Source organism: Juglans microcarpa x Juglans regia, chromosome 8D, assembly GCF_004785595.1.
Source record: "Juglans microcarpa x Juglans regia isolate MS1-56 chromosome 8D, Jm3101_v1.0, whole genome shotgun sequence".
NCBI classification, from domain to species: Eukaryota; Viridiplantae; Streptophyta; class Magnoliopsida; order Fagales; family Juglandaceae; genus Juglans; species Juglans microcarpa x Juglans regia.
The window spans coordinates 5,435,944-5,451,320 of record NC_054608.1 but is presented as its reverse complement, the minus strand read 5'-3'; the positions used below and the strand labels follow the sequence as shown (position 1 = coordinate 5,451,320).

General features: G+C 33.1%; 1 protein-coding gene across 1 annotated transcript; it reads left to right on the top strand.

The window, feature by feature from the left end:
- The first annotated feature begins 595 nt into the window (after window positions 1-595).
- LOC121243519 (RING-H2 finger protein ATL54-like) lies at window positions 596-2,453 on the top strand. Its single transcript, XM_041141645.1, has one exon. The coding sequence runs from the start codon at window positions 710-712 to the stop codon at window positions 1,910-1,912; it is 1,203 nt and encodes a 400-aa protein (XP_040997579.1). The 5' UTR covers window positions 596-709; the 3' UTR covers window positions 1,913-2,453.
- The last annotated feature ends 12,924 nt before the right edge of the window (window positions 2,454-15,377 follow it).

Below are 15,377 nucleotides of genomic sequence, written 5' to 3'. Positions count from 1 at the left end.
TTTTTTATTTTTTTATTTTTTTATTTTTAAATTCTCAAAATTTCATTATGTTTGTAGAAGTAACCAAAACTTAGTACTCCTGAAAAGTATGCCTTCTCCAAAGAATAAGATGGCGTAATTATAAACAACTGCCAAACTTGATTTGTAAACTTACAAACGACTTTTCAACCAAAAGAAAAAAGAAATGGAAATGATGCAAAAGGATTATTAGCCAAAGGAATGCAATAATTGGGAGCTTCTTGATCAGTTGGTGCCAATACCAAACACATGAACTTACAAGACTATAAAAAATAAATAAATATCTGCGACGGATTATTTTTAATAAAAATAAATTATTTTTAATAAAAAATATTATTTTTACAAAAAATAACTAATGATAAATAAATAGTTTATGTATAATATAATATATATCAGCAACATGCAAGATAGGTTTCTTTACCAGCCTTTTGCATTTGAAAAATGAATTCTTTAGTTTTTTTTCTTTTTGGTGGGCCATTCGGAAAATTTTATCTGCACAAGTTAACATCTCCCTTTCAATTCGAGATTTTTTTTTTTCCTTTTCGGTTTTGTTGTTTTTCCTTCATTTTTTTTTTCAATTGGAATCAAAAGTTAAAACCTCCCTTCAAAGACAGGGCCAAGAGGGTACTCTAGATCTCTCTGATATATGGTAGCCTCTTTTTCACCTTTATGATGCTCTTTTTTCACTTCAATGGCGAGGAAGCCAAGAAAACTCTTCCCTGCACTATCTTCAACAGACCAAAATGGAGACTGCGAAATTTATAACTGTGAACCTTTCCCAGATTACTACTACTTCCCACCACTCCCTCCTCCTCCTCCTCCATCTCCCTCAGCTTCCCATCACTCAAAATCACTCCAACTCTCACCTTACCTCATCATCTCACTTTCCCTCTTAGCCGGCGTTCTTGTTCTTGTTAGTTACTACGTTTTCATAGCAAGGTCCTTTCCCAGTTGGTGCAGCCGGAGAAATAATGGAGCGGCGGCACCCTCCCAATCGGACGGCACAGATCAAGAGTTTCTCAACGAGACTACTGATCAGGCTGATCACCCCATCTGGTTCATCACCACTGTCGGTCTGCAACAGTCAGTTATAAGTTCGATTACTGTTTGCAAGTACAAGAAGGATGAAGGGTTGATTGAAGGAACGGAATGTTCTGTGTGTTTGAACGAGTTTCAAGAAAACGAGTCGCTTAGGCTCTTGCCTAAGTGCAATCATGCCTTTCATCTTCCTTGCGTTGATACTTGGTTGAGGTCTCACACCAACTGTCCCTTGTGCCGTGCCAATATTGTGAATGAATCTATGACTCTAGACATTGTTGGGCATCCTCCGGCTTCTGCAGATCAGAATTTAAATAATTTGGATATAAACGAAGAGACCCAAATGACGAACTCGGGGAATGATGTTGAATTGCATGATTATCAGGTAAGAAACCGTGAGATGTCTGAGAACCGGGCTGGATTGACAGCAGAAGAAGGTGAAATACTAAGCGTTAATGGTGAAAGTATACCAAAAGCGGGTGTGAATTGCAGTGGAAATCATGCTTTGAGGGTAGTCAATGATGCAACGGATAACTGTAAGGATCTGGAAAATGGCATACAGGTGAGAAGGTATGTTTCAATGGATTCTTGGCGAGCTGCAGCTAATTTTTATCGTGCTAAATCTGAAGGGAGCTCGATTATCAATCAAATTGAGGTCGCTGAAAAGTCCCATATGCATATTAGAAGGAAGAAAGTTGGTAAGCAGTACTCGAGCATGCATAGATTGATGGTTCACCCTTCAATTAAACAGTGTCTTCACATAAGGCCTGTATCCATGAAAAGATCTTTTTGCAGCAGTGGGAGGTTTTCGCCCTTGAAATATCACCGGCGCTTGATGACAGTTCTATCTTTGTAAAGTTTCTTTCCGCATATTTTTTTCTTAATACTGGGACCGATGTCCCATATGCTCTCAACAGGCTGGGGGACGTACAAACGAAGCTACTAGGAAAAAGAGGCAATCGAGTTCTTGCGAGAAGTAGTCTGCTAGCTTTACAACAATAAACTGCGTTTAGGTGCTGCAGTTTCAAATTCTGAAGATGAGAGGAACAAGTCTTTCTGTATCACAAATGTGAAAGCAGAATAGAACTGATGCCTCAAAAGGCAAGAAGGGTATCACTTGATTCCGTTTCCAAGTACTTTGTAATTGTTGCTGCCATTGCGGTTTACTTCATTCTGTTTCTGCAAAGGGGTTCACCCATTGATGATTTTGGCTTTGGCTTCTTCCATTCAACGATAAAAGGTTGTCACTTCAGTTTGCAAGTACATACTTTGTCATTGCTGCTATCCATCGGTTTCTTTGCTATATTTCTGCAAAGGAGTATTACAATTGATTTTGGCTTTTGGCTTTTGGCTTCTTGATATATTCAATGATAAAGGATCTGTGAAAATATTCTTCATTTCTGCACATATTCTAATCCTTGGATCCTGTGTATGTATGGCCTGGATGTATTTTTGTGGTTGGCATCAACAATTTTTGAGTCTTTCTGCAATTCTCTTACTTTCAAGATCCCTAATCTCCCTTTTTTCCCTGGTAAAACGGGAATTCATTGAAATCAAGGCGATATATCTTTCTAGCCACATCAATCTGATTTACAATCTAACGTATCACATCAAATTACATCAGTTTGTGAATTTTATATTTTCCATCTAATTTCTAAACAAGACAAAAGTTTCTCGGCTGTCATGTTGCATGGCCAGTAGATTGATATTGCTTGGAACATGAGATAACATAAAACAGAAGCAACAAGATATACATAAAAATCCTTTTTACTAATCTTCACAAGAAACTGAACCTCTTCTTGTCATGATTATCCCTTTTTTGTTTAGGCTAAACAGAAGCCTGACAATTCCAACAAAATCAATCAACAAAAGTGCACAATGTTGGGCTGGCCCTCCAATTAACAACGTTATGAGTGGATGATTTCTCTTATTTCAACGTCATTTTCCCTTACTAATTCATCTTTCTTGCATGGTTATGGTGTCCATAGGAAGATTGCACTATATATATACTTACGTTTCCAATGGAAATATTCAACCGTATACATATCCAAAACCAGTCAGCTATCGATCTCAACCACCACACCTTCCAAACCCCATTGAAATCATGGGGTTGCTTCTTTTGCCAGTTTTCTTAATTTTCCATACAATGAATCTATATAATTTAGAGTCTGATTTAAACACGACATTATCTGACTTTCAAGTCTCAAGAGTCAAGATGATGTAAGCCTAGCTACCTGCTCTATGGATGTTGCACTTCACCAATATCTAGAGCAGGAATTATATAAAAATATATTATATATATTTATATATATTTGTAATGGCTACCATTTGTCTCAACGTTGACTCGCCCTAATTAATTTTGATTTCTACTTGTAATTTAGTCAAATTTGATTTAATTTTTCAGTTAGGAGTGTTCATCCGAGTTCCAACCCAGAACTCGGGTCTACCCGATTCCGGACCTTGGTTTCAAATCCGGGCCGAAACCCGGACCGGGTTGGTCCGGGTCAGACCCGGGCCGGAACCCTGGTGAATCTGAGTTTTTCAAAACCCGGATTGTTTTTTTTTTTCTTTTAATTTTAACAAAAGCTTTTTTATTATTAATTGTACTTCAAATATTTTATCTTCATCTAGAATTTCAAATCATATTCTCAATAGAAAACCAATATAAATCTCTTTTAGTCTTACTTCTTAATACAACATAAGCATATAAACAATTAATTAACTTTTTAACTAAATGCATGTAAAAAAATAATAATAATAATATTCATCTTGTAAAATGCATGCGACATACAAGATGCAATCAACTACATATTACATTGTTTGAACTAATTTGCTAAGAATACATACATTGCTTTAATTAAACTCTAATACACAACAAATTGTTTGCAAAAAATCAGAAATTTTTCCATCAATTAGCTTTTTCTTCTTCCAACAATCACATGATAGCTCTCTTGGCTGAATTAGAAACTAGTATTTGATGCTGTTGCACGCCATATGGGAAATGAGCATTTGTTACAACCTGTACAAACTAGAAGCAATATAATAGGTCATTGTTAGGTGGCCGATTGTTACAACCTGCAGTGCTCTGGAACTAATCTCAGTATAATTTATATGCTGGAAACTACTCGTTCATGCATGAAGTTCATGATTAGGTGGCTGATTGGGAGAGTAAAGCTGCTTATTGCTAAAATTTAGTAGAGCCTTAAGGCTCATCCCATTGGCAATGAGCATGTACTGCATTCCAAGAACATTGAGGAGCTAGCATATGTTCTGTATTAATCCTTGAGTATAACAAACTAAACCAGGAGAGTTTGAAAAGCTTACCAACATTTGATCAATGGATTTCGAGTCTAAGACAGCCTTATAACCTTGGTAGATGGGATCCTCTGAAGATTTAATTTCAGTTACTTCTGTATTACTATCGCTAAAGTAACACAACCTGCAAAGTTTATATTTTACTAATATTTATTGGCATGATCAAGCAAAGGAACATTGAGTACTTTAGTGGAATGATGGAGGTCCTCCCCTGATTAGCATACCTGGAATAGATTTTCCTAGGCCTTCAAGCTTGAACACAATGGAATGATGGAGGTCTTCCCCTGATCAATTTGGAAATATCAACAAACTCATGAAAATGTCTTTTGTTATATATTGCGAAAAAGTTTGGACAATAACACTATAAATTTCATTGAAATCCATATGTCACATGAAAATGGAACTTAAGCTATGGAATTCCAAAATTTCAGTAGGGTTAAGTATCATAAAACTGCCCTTTGTATCGAACAAAACAAGATTTTGCTAAACTTTAGTTTGTTTAAATGAAATGAAGTTGATATGCAAACCAAGGCTTATTTCATATCTTATGCGAATTACAATGGACTAATATATTTGTGTCTTAAACACTCCTTTGAAATAGCAAATGTCATTAAAACAAAATTCATTTGCAATTAGAAAAACTTAAGCAAAGAGAAAGCACTTACTCTAATAAATTGTGTACAACGAATTTTGCTACCCATATAAATACTTTAAGAAAGTAAGATTATGCAAGAAGAAAGCACTTACTCTAGATTTTTTCAGCATGAATGGGAAGAGACTCACAACAGCCTCTGTTGAAGATGAAGCTGGATAATCATCTAAAAAAATATTAAAAATGAGTTATATAGATAATAAACCAAGATAGATAAATATTAAAAAAAAATTTCAAGTTTCAAACTTACCTTCAAGATTCATCGATTGTACGTATTCTTCCAACTCCTGGATGTCGACAGGTTTAGTCCTGAACCAATTTTGAGTGCAAATGAGGGCTTCGACAGTCTCTGGAGACAATGAACTCCTAAAAGGATCCAAGATGCGTCTTCCAGTACTAAATGCGGACTCCGAGGCAACAGTGGAAATGGGGGTGGCTAACACATCACGTGCTATCTCAGTAAGGACAGGATAATTGGTGGCATTAACTCTCCACCAATCCAAAATATCAAAACTGGATGATTTTTGTGCACACCCCTCCGACAAATACCGATCTAGTTCTGATTTAAACTCCATAAACCTTACTCCTGAAGATATTTTTCTAACCTGAAATCAAATTTAGTCGAGAAGGTAGTAGAAGTAGAAGTGGTGCTTGGCCTCCCTTAAGCCACATTAGAACTCCCACCACTACCCACACGAAATTTGTTATACTGCTCAATCAAGCAGCTTAACAAGAGTTTAACCTTGGCCTCTATCCTATCCGCCAACTCATCGCCTTTGCACTATTTCAACCAAAACTTCATTGCTATCATTTTATACCGTAGATCAAGCACAAAAACAACATATATCATCAAGTTGAACCTATTTGTGCTACTCCAATACTTTTCATACTTACTTTTTATATTTATGCCCATGGTGGTAGTGATAATATCATGACTATTGCACATATCATTTAATGTATCTTCAATTGTGCAGAGTTCTTGAAAGTATACATTAGCCGTCACATACAAAGAACCAGAAATGTTCAATGTCACATAATAAAATACTTTCAGTAACTCTACAAAAATATGTGTTTTTTATCAATCATCAACAGTGGGATTCACGAATTCACTATCTGCACACATATAATAATGTTAAAAGGCTTGTTTGTGTTTTTCAGCGGTACTCAACATCAAATATGTGGAGTTTCATGTAGTAGGAACATCTAAGCAAATCATTCTCCCGCTAATATTTTCTTTTACCGCACAAGCCTTGAACTTGGCAAATCTCGACGGTGAAGACTTCACATATTTGACGGCATCTCTAATCCTTGTTACAAACTCATAAACCTCTTTCAAGCCGTCCATAACAATCAAATTCAATATATGCGTAGCACACCACATGTGAAGAAACTCACCACCCAATATGGTACAATCACTATCTTTTATTCTCCTCCTCATGTAATCAACAACAATATCATTAGAGGAGGCGTTATCAACTGTGATGGTCAAGATCTTATTAATCTCCCAATCATGCAACCCCAAGTTTAACACTCTCTCAATAGTTTCGCCCTTATGGTTGGAAATTTGGCAAAATTTTATTATTTTTTTGTGCAATTTCCAGTTGCAATCAATAAAATGTGCAGTAATGTACATGTAGTTCATATTTTGCACCGATGTCCAGGTATTGGTGGTTAGAGAGATTTTTTGACCATCCAATATTTTTTTTAGCTGTATCTTCTCTTCGTTATACAGCTTAATACAATCTCTTTTTAAAGTGATTCGGGATGGTACAGTAAATCGAGACTCTAAATCAGCCACATACTCAACAAACCCTTCGTTCTCCACAAGCCTAAAAGGCAATTCACACCTAATAAAAAACTTAGCGGTTGACACCCTAAGTTTTTCTGCATCATACTTCACTAGACTTTGTGGGCTATACACTCTTCCCTCTGCATCCCTCTTAACACCAGATGATTGACTTTTTCCAACTCCTTTAAATCTAAGAGGGGAAGTTTTACATGCATTCTGGAGGTGGTGTATCATAGATGACATGCCATTCTTGTAATGACAACTGTATAGCTTAGCGCAATAATTGCACTGAGCTTTTGAGTTATCATGGTCAATAGGTTGCACTTTAGTAAAGTGTTCCCAAACCACCGATTGGTTACTAGGTGTTTTTTTTTATTGCTTGGGCAAAGGTGGGATGGAATGGGTAGGCTGTTGTGTATATGTGGTTGATAGGGTTGGAAGACTCCTATGCTCCTCCACATCCATTGGAATAGATGACGAGTCACCACCAACCCCTTGGGTTGTACCGACATTACAACTCACAGAATCTTCTTCCATCTGTTATTGAGTAATAAAAACCACCAAAAATAATATAATAAGTAATTGAACACTAATAATCAAATATAATAAAATATAACAACTACAACCCTCTGGTGAGCTTCCTGACTCTCTCTCACAGTTGGGTAATTTAAATTTTCACCACAAAAGCTTGGTTTCTTTTCTGTCTTGAATTTCTTTTATCGTTCTGAACTCCATTGGAATATATGTAATTTCTTGAAAAACAAATAAAAAAAAAAAAAAGAAGAAGAAGAAAACCCAACTATCTACATGACATGATCTCTCGCATCTTTTCAAGAAGACACAAAGGCTACTGGGCAGGCCAATTATTTAGGTCATAATTTCTGATTAATAAAGAAGACACAAAGACTACTGGGCATTTGATTGCCCAGAAGTTTCTGTGAATAGAAAAACCAGTGTAACTACAACCCATGTCAATTATCAACCCTTATAAGTCTAAATATTCCAAATATAATTTTTGGCTCTTCCTGGCAATTAAACAGAATGACCCGAAAAACCAAATGTTAAACATCCTCTAATTCCTGGCGCACACAACTCAGCAATAAGCAAGGTTCTATAGATTACTTTTTTTAAAACTAATATAGATAAGTTAGAGGAAGAAAGAATAGTGGCGACTCTTTGGGGATGTATTCAAAGAAGAATAATGCAATCACCCTTGACTTGGATGCAACCAACACCAAAAAATATAACATTAAACTACAATGAAGATGAATGAGTTATAATTTCAAATAACAAACATCAAGAACATTCTAATTTAGGAATTAATTTAGGGAGTCTAGACCATCCCCCAGCAAAACTTATAATGCTGAGCCTTCTCCACCCAAACACAACTTAAAAACTTAAAATCATATTCAGGACATCAACTGATCAGACCAGTATTGTACAGGAAAACTCAGTTTTCCAGATTCTTGCTAGCCAAAGCCTACATGCTCAAGCTCAAGTTCACACGGAGAGTTTTACAGAGATCCAAATCGAAATAAAAAGAAGAGAACAAACCTTGGATGACGGCGACGACGATGGTGGGGTCACGAGGATGATGGGGTTTCTTCGATCGGCGGATTCGACACTGAGGGAGGCTAGGGTTCCTTAACGAGAGAGAGAGAGAGAGAGAGAGAGAGAGAGAGAGAGGGCTGAAGGGGGGCAAGGGGTTTTTAACCCTTGTGTCAAAACGACGCCATTTTGATTCATCAAAACGGTGTCGTTTTGACGCTGGGTTTGATTTAAAAAAAAACCCGGTACCCGGCCTGGGTTGGCCCTGGTTTTGCAACCTGGGTTCCGGCCCGTACATGATCCGGGTCGGAACTCGGAACCGAAATCCGGTTTTTCGAGTTCCGGACCTAGTCGGGAAAAAATTCGGCCCGGATGAACAGTGCTATTTTCAGCTATATTTTGTGAAGTTTTTTCACCCATTTTCCTTTTTTTATTTTATTTTATAATAATTTGATTTATATACCACTATCAAGTATGAAAGTCTTTGACCAGTAAGTTTATGTGGTTTGGATAGTGAGATGAAATGAGATGGTTTTAGATGAAAGTTAAAAGTTGAATAAAATATTGTTAAAATATTATTTTTAATATTAATATTATTTTTTTAAAATTTTAAATTAAATTTTTTATTATATTTTGTATAAAAATTTTTAAAAAATTATAATATTGAGATGAGATAGAATAAAATATTTCTTATATCTAAGTGAAAATTTCCTAAGTGCAAGTATAGCTACGTCTTAAAAGAAGGAACAGATTTTGTGAGTATATATGTGTCTAAAAATCATGATTATTTCATCTTCGAATTTCAATTCTTCTTCTAAAATGTGAAATTTCCCTAAACTTGCACAGAATTTCAAACAAAGATGTGATGGCCCAATCTGTAAGCTTTTATTTTCTTACTACCTACTCAAGATGGGCAGATGTCAGGCCTTGAACTTTGTATCTAGAAGCATGAGAATCCCAAAAGCTACCTAGCCCAATGGAAAACAACTTGAACATACAAACAGACAGATAGACACCTGTATATATTGTGAGGGATCTATTGCTGAATCTTGCAAGCAACTGAACCGCATCTTTTGTGAAAAAAAGATAAAAACTCGTTTTGATGATTTATATGATCACACGTAGCTAAGATAAATATATACTAGGCCAGTTTGAGATCAAAATCCTTTGTGAAATATCTTTTGATTTTCAATGACTATGACTATGTTCGGAATACAAACTCACATCAATTGATGGGATATATTACTTTTTCTACTTCTTATAAAAATGTTAAATTCATACATCTCAACTTATTTCATACATTTAAATACATATATATCTCAATCTATATATATTCAAACATATTTTTTTGTGAAAAAAGAAAGATAAAAACTCGTTTTGATGGTTTATATGATCACACGTAGCTAAATATATACTAGGCTAGTTTGAGATCAAAATCCTTTGTTGAATATCTTTTGATTTTCAATGACTATAACTGCGCCCGAAACGCAAACTCACATCAATTGATGTGATACATTACTTTTTATACTTCTTATACAAATATTAAATCAATGTATCTCAACTTACTTCATATATTTACATACATATCTCAATCTATTTATATTCAAACACATCTTAATATCAAATCAGATCATCTAAGTGTCTAAATGCAACCTACAAGTCTACTTGAATATCATGCATGACTTTATAATCTCGTATTAACCCAACCACCCCACCCCCCCTCCTCCCCCCCCCCCCCCCCCCCCCCCCCCCCTCCCATCCCATCCCATCCCATCCCAATCTATGTATATTTAAACATATCTTTTTGTGAAAAAAGAAAGATAAAAACTCGTTTTTATGGTTTATATAATCACATGTAGCTAAATATATACTAGGCTAGTTTGAGATCAAAATCCTTTGTAGAATATCTTTTGATTTTCAATGACTATGACTGCGCTCGGAACGCAAACTCACATCAATTGATGGGATACATTACTTTTTTCTACTTCTTATACAAATATTTAATCCATGCATCTCAACTTACTTAAATATCAAATACATCTTCATATCAAATCAGATCATCTAAATGTCTAAATGCATCCTACAAGTCTACTTGAATATCATGCATGACTTTATAACCTCGTATTAACCCAACCACCCCACCCCCCCCCCCCCCCACCCCCCAATCTATGTATATTTAATCGTATCTTTTTGTGAAAAAAGAAAGATAAAACCTCATTTTGATGGTTTATATGATCACATGTAGCTAAATATATACTAGGCCAGTTTGAGATCAAAATCCTTTGTAGAATATCTTTTGATTTTCAATGATTATGACTGCGCTCGGAACACAAACTCACATCAATTGATGAGAGACATTACTTTTTCTACTTCTTATACAAATATTAAATCCGTGCATCTCAACTTACTTCATATATTTACATATATATCTCAATCTATTTATATTCAAACACATCTTAATATCAAATTAGATCATCTAAGTGTCTAAAAGTAGCCTACAAGTCTACTTGAATATCATGCATGACTTTATAACCTCGATTTAACCCAACCACCCCCCCCCCCCCCCCCCCCAATCAGATGATCTAAGTCTCCAAACGTATCCTACAAGTCTGCTTGAATATCATGCATGACTTTATAAACTCGTATTACCCCCCTCCTGTTTAAAACATATGTTGTATCATTGTTTTCAAAAACTTGAATCATTTTGAATGATTTAGATCAGTTCACAAAATTTCGAATCGATTCTATATATTTATGTACTTAGGAGAAGCACTAGTACTAGGGAAAAAGAATCTGTTGGAATATTTTGTAGATTTGGAGAATAAAAATGGACAAAAATTGAACAAAACTTCGACAATATGGTGACATTTCTGTTAGGGTATTTATCTTGCAAGCTGGTGATAGACAAAGGAAAATAAGTAATTTTGTTGTGCACCAATGACTATGTATAGGTTATGAGACACTGATTAGTAAATGACACAACTATTAATAATACAATGATTGACAAAAGACACAATCATATGCATTAACAAGTGACACAACTTTTTGATTGTCTCTTGACATTTTATCAATCATCATCCCTAATGTAAACTATCACTTTAAAGACGGTGTCATTTTATAGAATATACTATTTGGTGATCACACTCTTTAAAATTACATATTTAACCATGTACATGCATATTCCAAGAACTTGCTGCCACTGTTCTTAAAATTTAAGGTTTAAGATATGGGATTCATGTGGGACCTTAATGTATCATGAGGAGATCAGGACATTGACATTTGCCCAATATTTCTTCGTTGCTAAAGTAGTTAGGGTATCAATCAATCAATGACTGCATGGAATGATTAATGAATGGAGCAAAAACCCGGTGGCTTGTCTTGATGAATTTTAGCATGCATGCTTGGCATCTAGGTTTTGTCTTTCTCGTCCTCTACCTAGCCTTTGTAGCTCACCCTTTCCCCTAAAGGCAGAACATAAATCATCCAAAATCTTTGTGATACGGATATAAACTTTTATCTCTTATTCTGGATTCGGTATAAATTAGGGTTATTTGCATCATTCACAAAAAGACACCCAAACTAAATAGAAATCTTTAAATTAAAAAAAAAAAAAGGGATCGTTATCTACCCTATAAGCACTACGTGAACCATCTTGGCATGGAGGAGTACCAGAACTTCCTCGTACGGATGGATCATCTTGTTATTTATGACAAAAATGATTAAGCTACGTAGATTTGGATAGTAAAGTCTTTTGAAGTCATCTCATCTTACTGGTTTGTTTTCAAGATTAGGCTTCATTTAAAAAGTAAATCCATCTCAATTCATTTCAACTCGTCATTATAAATTTTTTAAATTTCAATATAAAATATAATAAACAATTCAACTTTTTCAAATCCTAAAATAATAATAATAATAATAAATAATATTCTAACAATATTTTATCATCTCAACTCAACTCAACTCAACATCTAAACGCACTTTAAAATTCAAAACTTTAAAAACCTCTCATCTCATCATTACAACTTTTTTTAAATTTTCACACAAAATAATATAAACAATTCAACTTTTTCAAATCTCAAAATAAAAATAATATTATAAAATATATTCTAGTAATATTTTATTTAATTTTTTTAACTTTAATTTCAACTCATTTCTGAAAACAAACGAGGCCGACCACAAATACAAATACTTTTTAATTACAAATTTTTAACTTTTTCATCTAATTATTATCTAATTATTACAAATTTTCTAAACTTCTAAACAAAATAAAAAAAATATTTCAAAATTTTCAAATATTAAAACAAAAGTAATATCAAAAAATTATATTATAATAATATTTTAATTTTATAATATTTATAATTAATTTTTTTTCTCTTTTTCAAAGATTCTATAAAACATATTACTTCAAATATTTTATTACTATTTATAAATTATCTCATCTCATCTTATCATTGTTCAAACAAAAACTAATCATCATAGATAATTTGTTAGAAATAATCGTTTTTTTTTTTTGTTTTGTTTGTTTGTGGCAGTGAAGCATCTTGAACCAGAAATATGGCCATATCTAGCTACCCGCTCAAAGTGACTTTGGCCGAATGCGGTACCGTATGTACACAGTATATCTTCAGGCACCTGAATGGAAAATTTTTTATTTTTATTTTTTTTTAATTTTCAAAAGTTTGAATAGAGGTAGTCCAGTTGCGAGCCACTATCAATGGCCAGGGTAAATCCTAATTTAATTAAAATTTAATTCAGGTAGAATCAAGTCCAGCTAGCATATATATAATATATATATATGTATTTTTTATTCATATTATTGATATGATTGATTGTGTTATTTTTTTAAAATAAAATAATTTTTTTAATTAATCATATTAATAAAATACATAAAAAATATCCAAAAATTATTGTATATAGCATATAAACTATATATATATATATATATATATATATATATATTTATTTATTGATTGCCGGCCGTTTGTTTGTAGCCACAAAAGGAAACTGAGAAAGTCGAAAAGTCATCACATAAAATGCAAGTCGTTGAATTTTTAAGTTCCTCTTGACGTCTAATCGTCTTGAAAGCAAAAGTGATCAGGTGGAAATGGCCGGTGGGTTCAGCTTGTTTATTGAGATCATTAGTATTGAATTAAATAAAGTTTAATTAAAATTTAATTAAAAAATTTAGTTTTATAAATTTATTTAGTTATTTTTTAACAATACTACCGAAGAATAATAGATTCAATAAATCTATTATTATTTTATTAAAATATTAATTTTAACTTTTTTATTTATTTTAATTGTAATTGTAAAATACAAGTAGTCTAACCTAGTGCCTTCGATGTACACAAGCCTGCGAGGTAACACACCCGTTCCGGGATTTCTATGTCTGCTCAAGCTTGAAAAAAACACACACACACACAACTGTTTATGTTTTTATTTCAAGCTATATTTTGGCAATGGGAGCTTAGAAGATCGTCTCTTTCGGCGAGGCAACACACCCGTTCTTTCTTGACAAGGTTTCGTTAGGATTCAAAAAATAATGAGTTGAGATGAGTTGTGAATAGTAATGAGATTTATGAGTTAAAATTAATGAATAATAATAAATAGTAGTGAGATGAATTGTAAATCTAAATCGGGTTAGATTCCAAATCGCAGCAGAAATTGGCACTGGCCCACAAAAAAAAAAAAAAAAAAAAAAGCAGAAAAAATAAAAAGAAAAATGAAGCAAACCAGGAAGTACTTCTTTTCCTTAGTGCTTCACGCTGAAGACTCTGATTTTTTCTTCGTGCTGGAAGGTATTTTCCTTCGGCGTCTCTTCTTGCGCGGGAGTAGATTTGGCTAAACAAATGTTTGGTTAAAATTATTGTAGATTTGTTGAGTCCATATTACAATTCCTTTTAATTGTGTGATTTAGGGTGTGTGGATGTTGAATTGAGTTGAGTTGTGATGATAAAATATTGTTAGAATATTATTTTTTAATATTATTATTATTTTAAAATTTGAAAAAGTTGAATTGTTTATTATATTTTGTATTGAGATTTGAAAAAGTTGTAATGATGAGTTGAGATGAGTTGATGTGAGTTTGGTAACCAAACACACCCTTAATTAAATTTTAACTTTGTTGAATCTATTACTAATGCTTTGAAATTCAATCGTTGTTAATAAAAATACAAAAGCTTATTTATTAAACAACTTTTATTTGTTTTTGCAGTGTTAATCAACTTTAAAAAAATATTTTCACTTTTTTTTCAAATTTGATCACAGTTTAAATCTTTTATTTCAAATAAGAATTCGAAGAGATTTGATCGATTGGATAAATTTCAACTTTTTCATTCCTTACTATATATATATATATATATATATATATTTTTTTTTTTTTTTGTCAAGCAGTGCTCATTTTCGTTAAAAATAGAATAATATTAGATATAGTTTTAGCTAGGGCGTATAACTTGCGCACATTATTTTTGAAAAAAGTGAAATTCATTGTAAAAAGAAAAATTGATTTTTTTATACAGAAATTATATTTACAGTCATAGGTTATATAAGTACCGCACATTTTTTTTAAAAAGTGAGTAAATATGAAACCATATATGAAAAAATTTAATTTTAAATGATAAACTATAATTTTTTTTAAAAGGAATACACAGTACTTATATAATTCATAACTGTAACTATCATTACTTTTTTTATACTATGTGTAAATTTCTCCTATTTTTATCGATGGGCATACGCAGACTTACACCATGTTGGCTGTATAATTCATTTATCAAAACAAAATAGAAAAGAAAACTGAAAAGTCTATCGATTTTAACTTTTAAATAATAAATTTTAAAAGATGTGAAAAAAAATGTAATACGTAGCTCAACGGAAAACATGCATTGCATTGGGTAAAATCTTTGTTTTATCGAGGAAAACAAGAAACAAATAAAACAAAATGTGATCAATTCATTCTGAAAGAGAGAGAACTTCAATTACAAAGGGTGAGAGAGAGAGAGAGAGAGAGAGAGAGAGAGA

Coding starts and splice junctions, on each gene's coding strand:
- LOC121243519 (XM_041141645.1), top strand. CDS start 710: ATGGCGAGGAAGCCAAGAAAACTCTTCCCTGCACTATCTTCAACAGAC.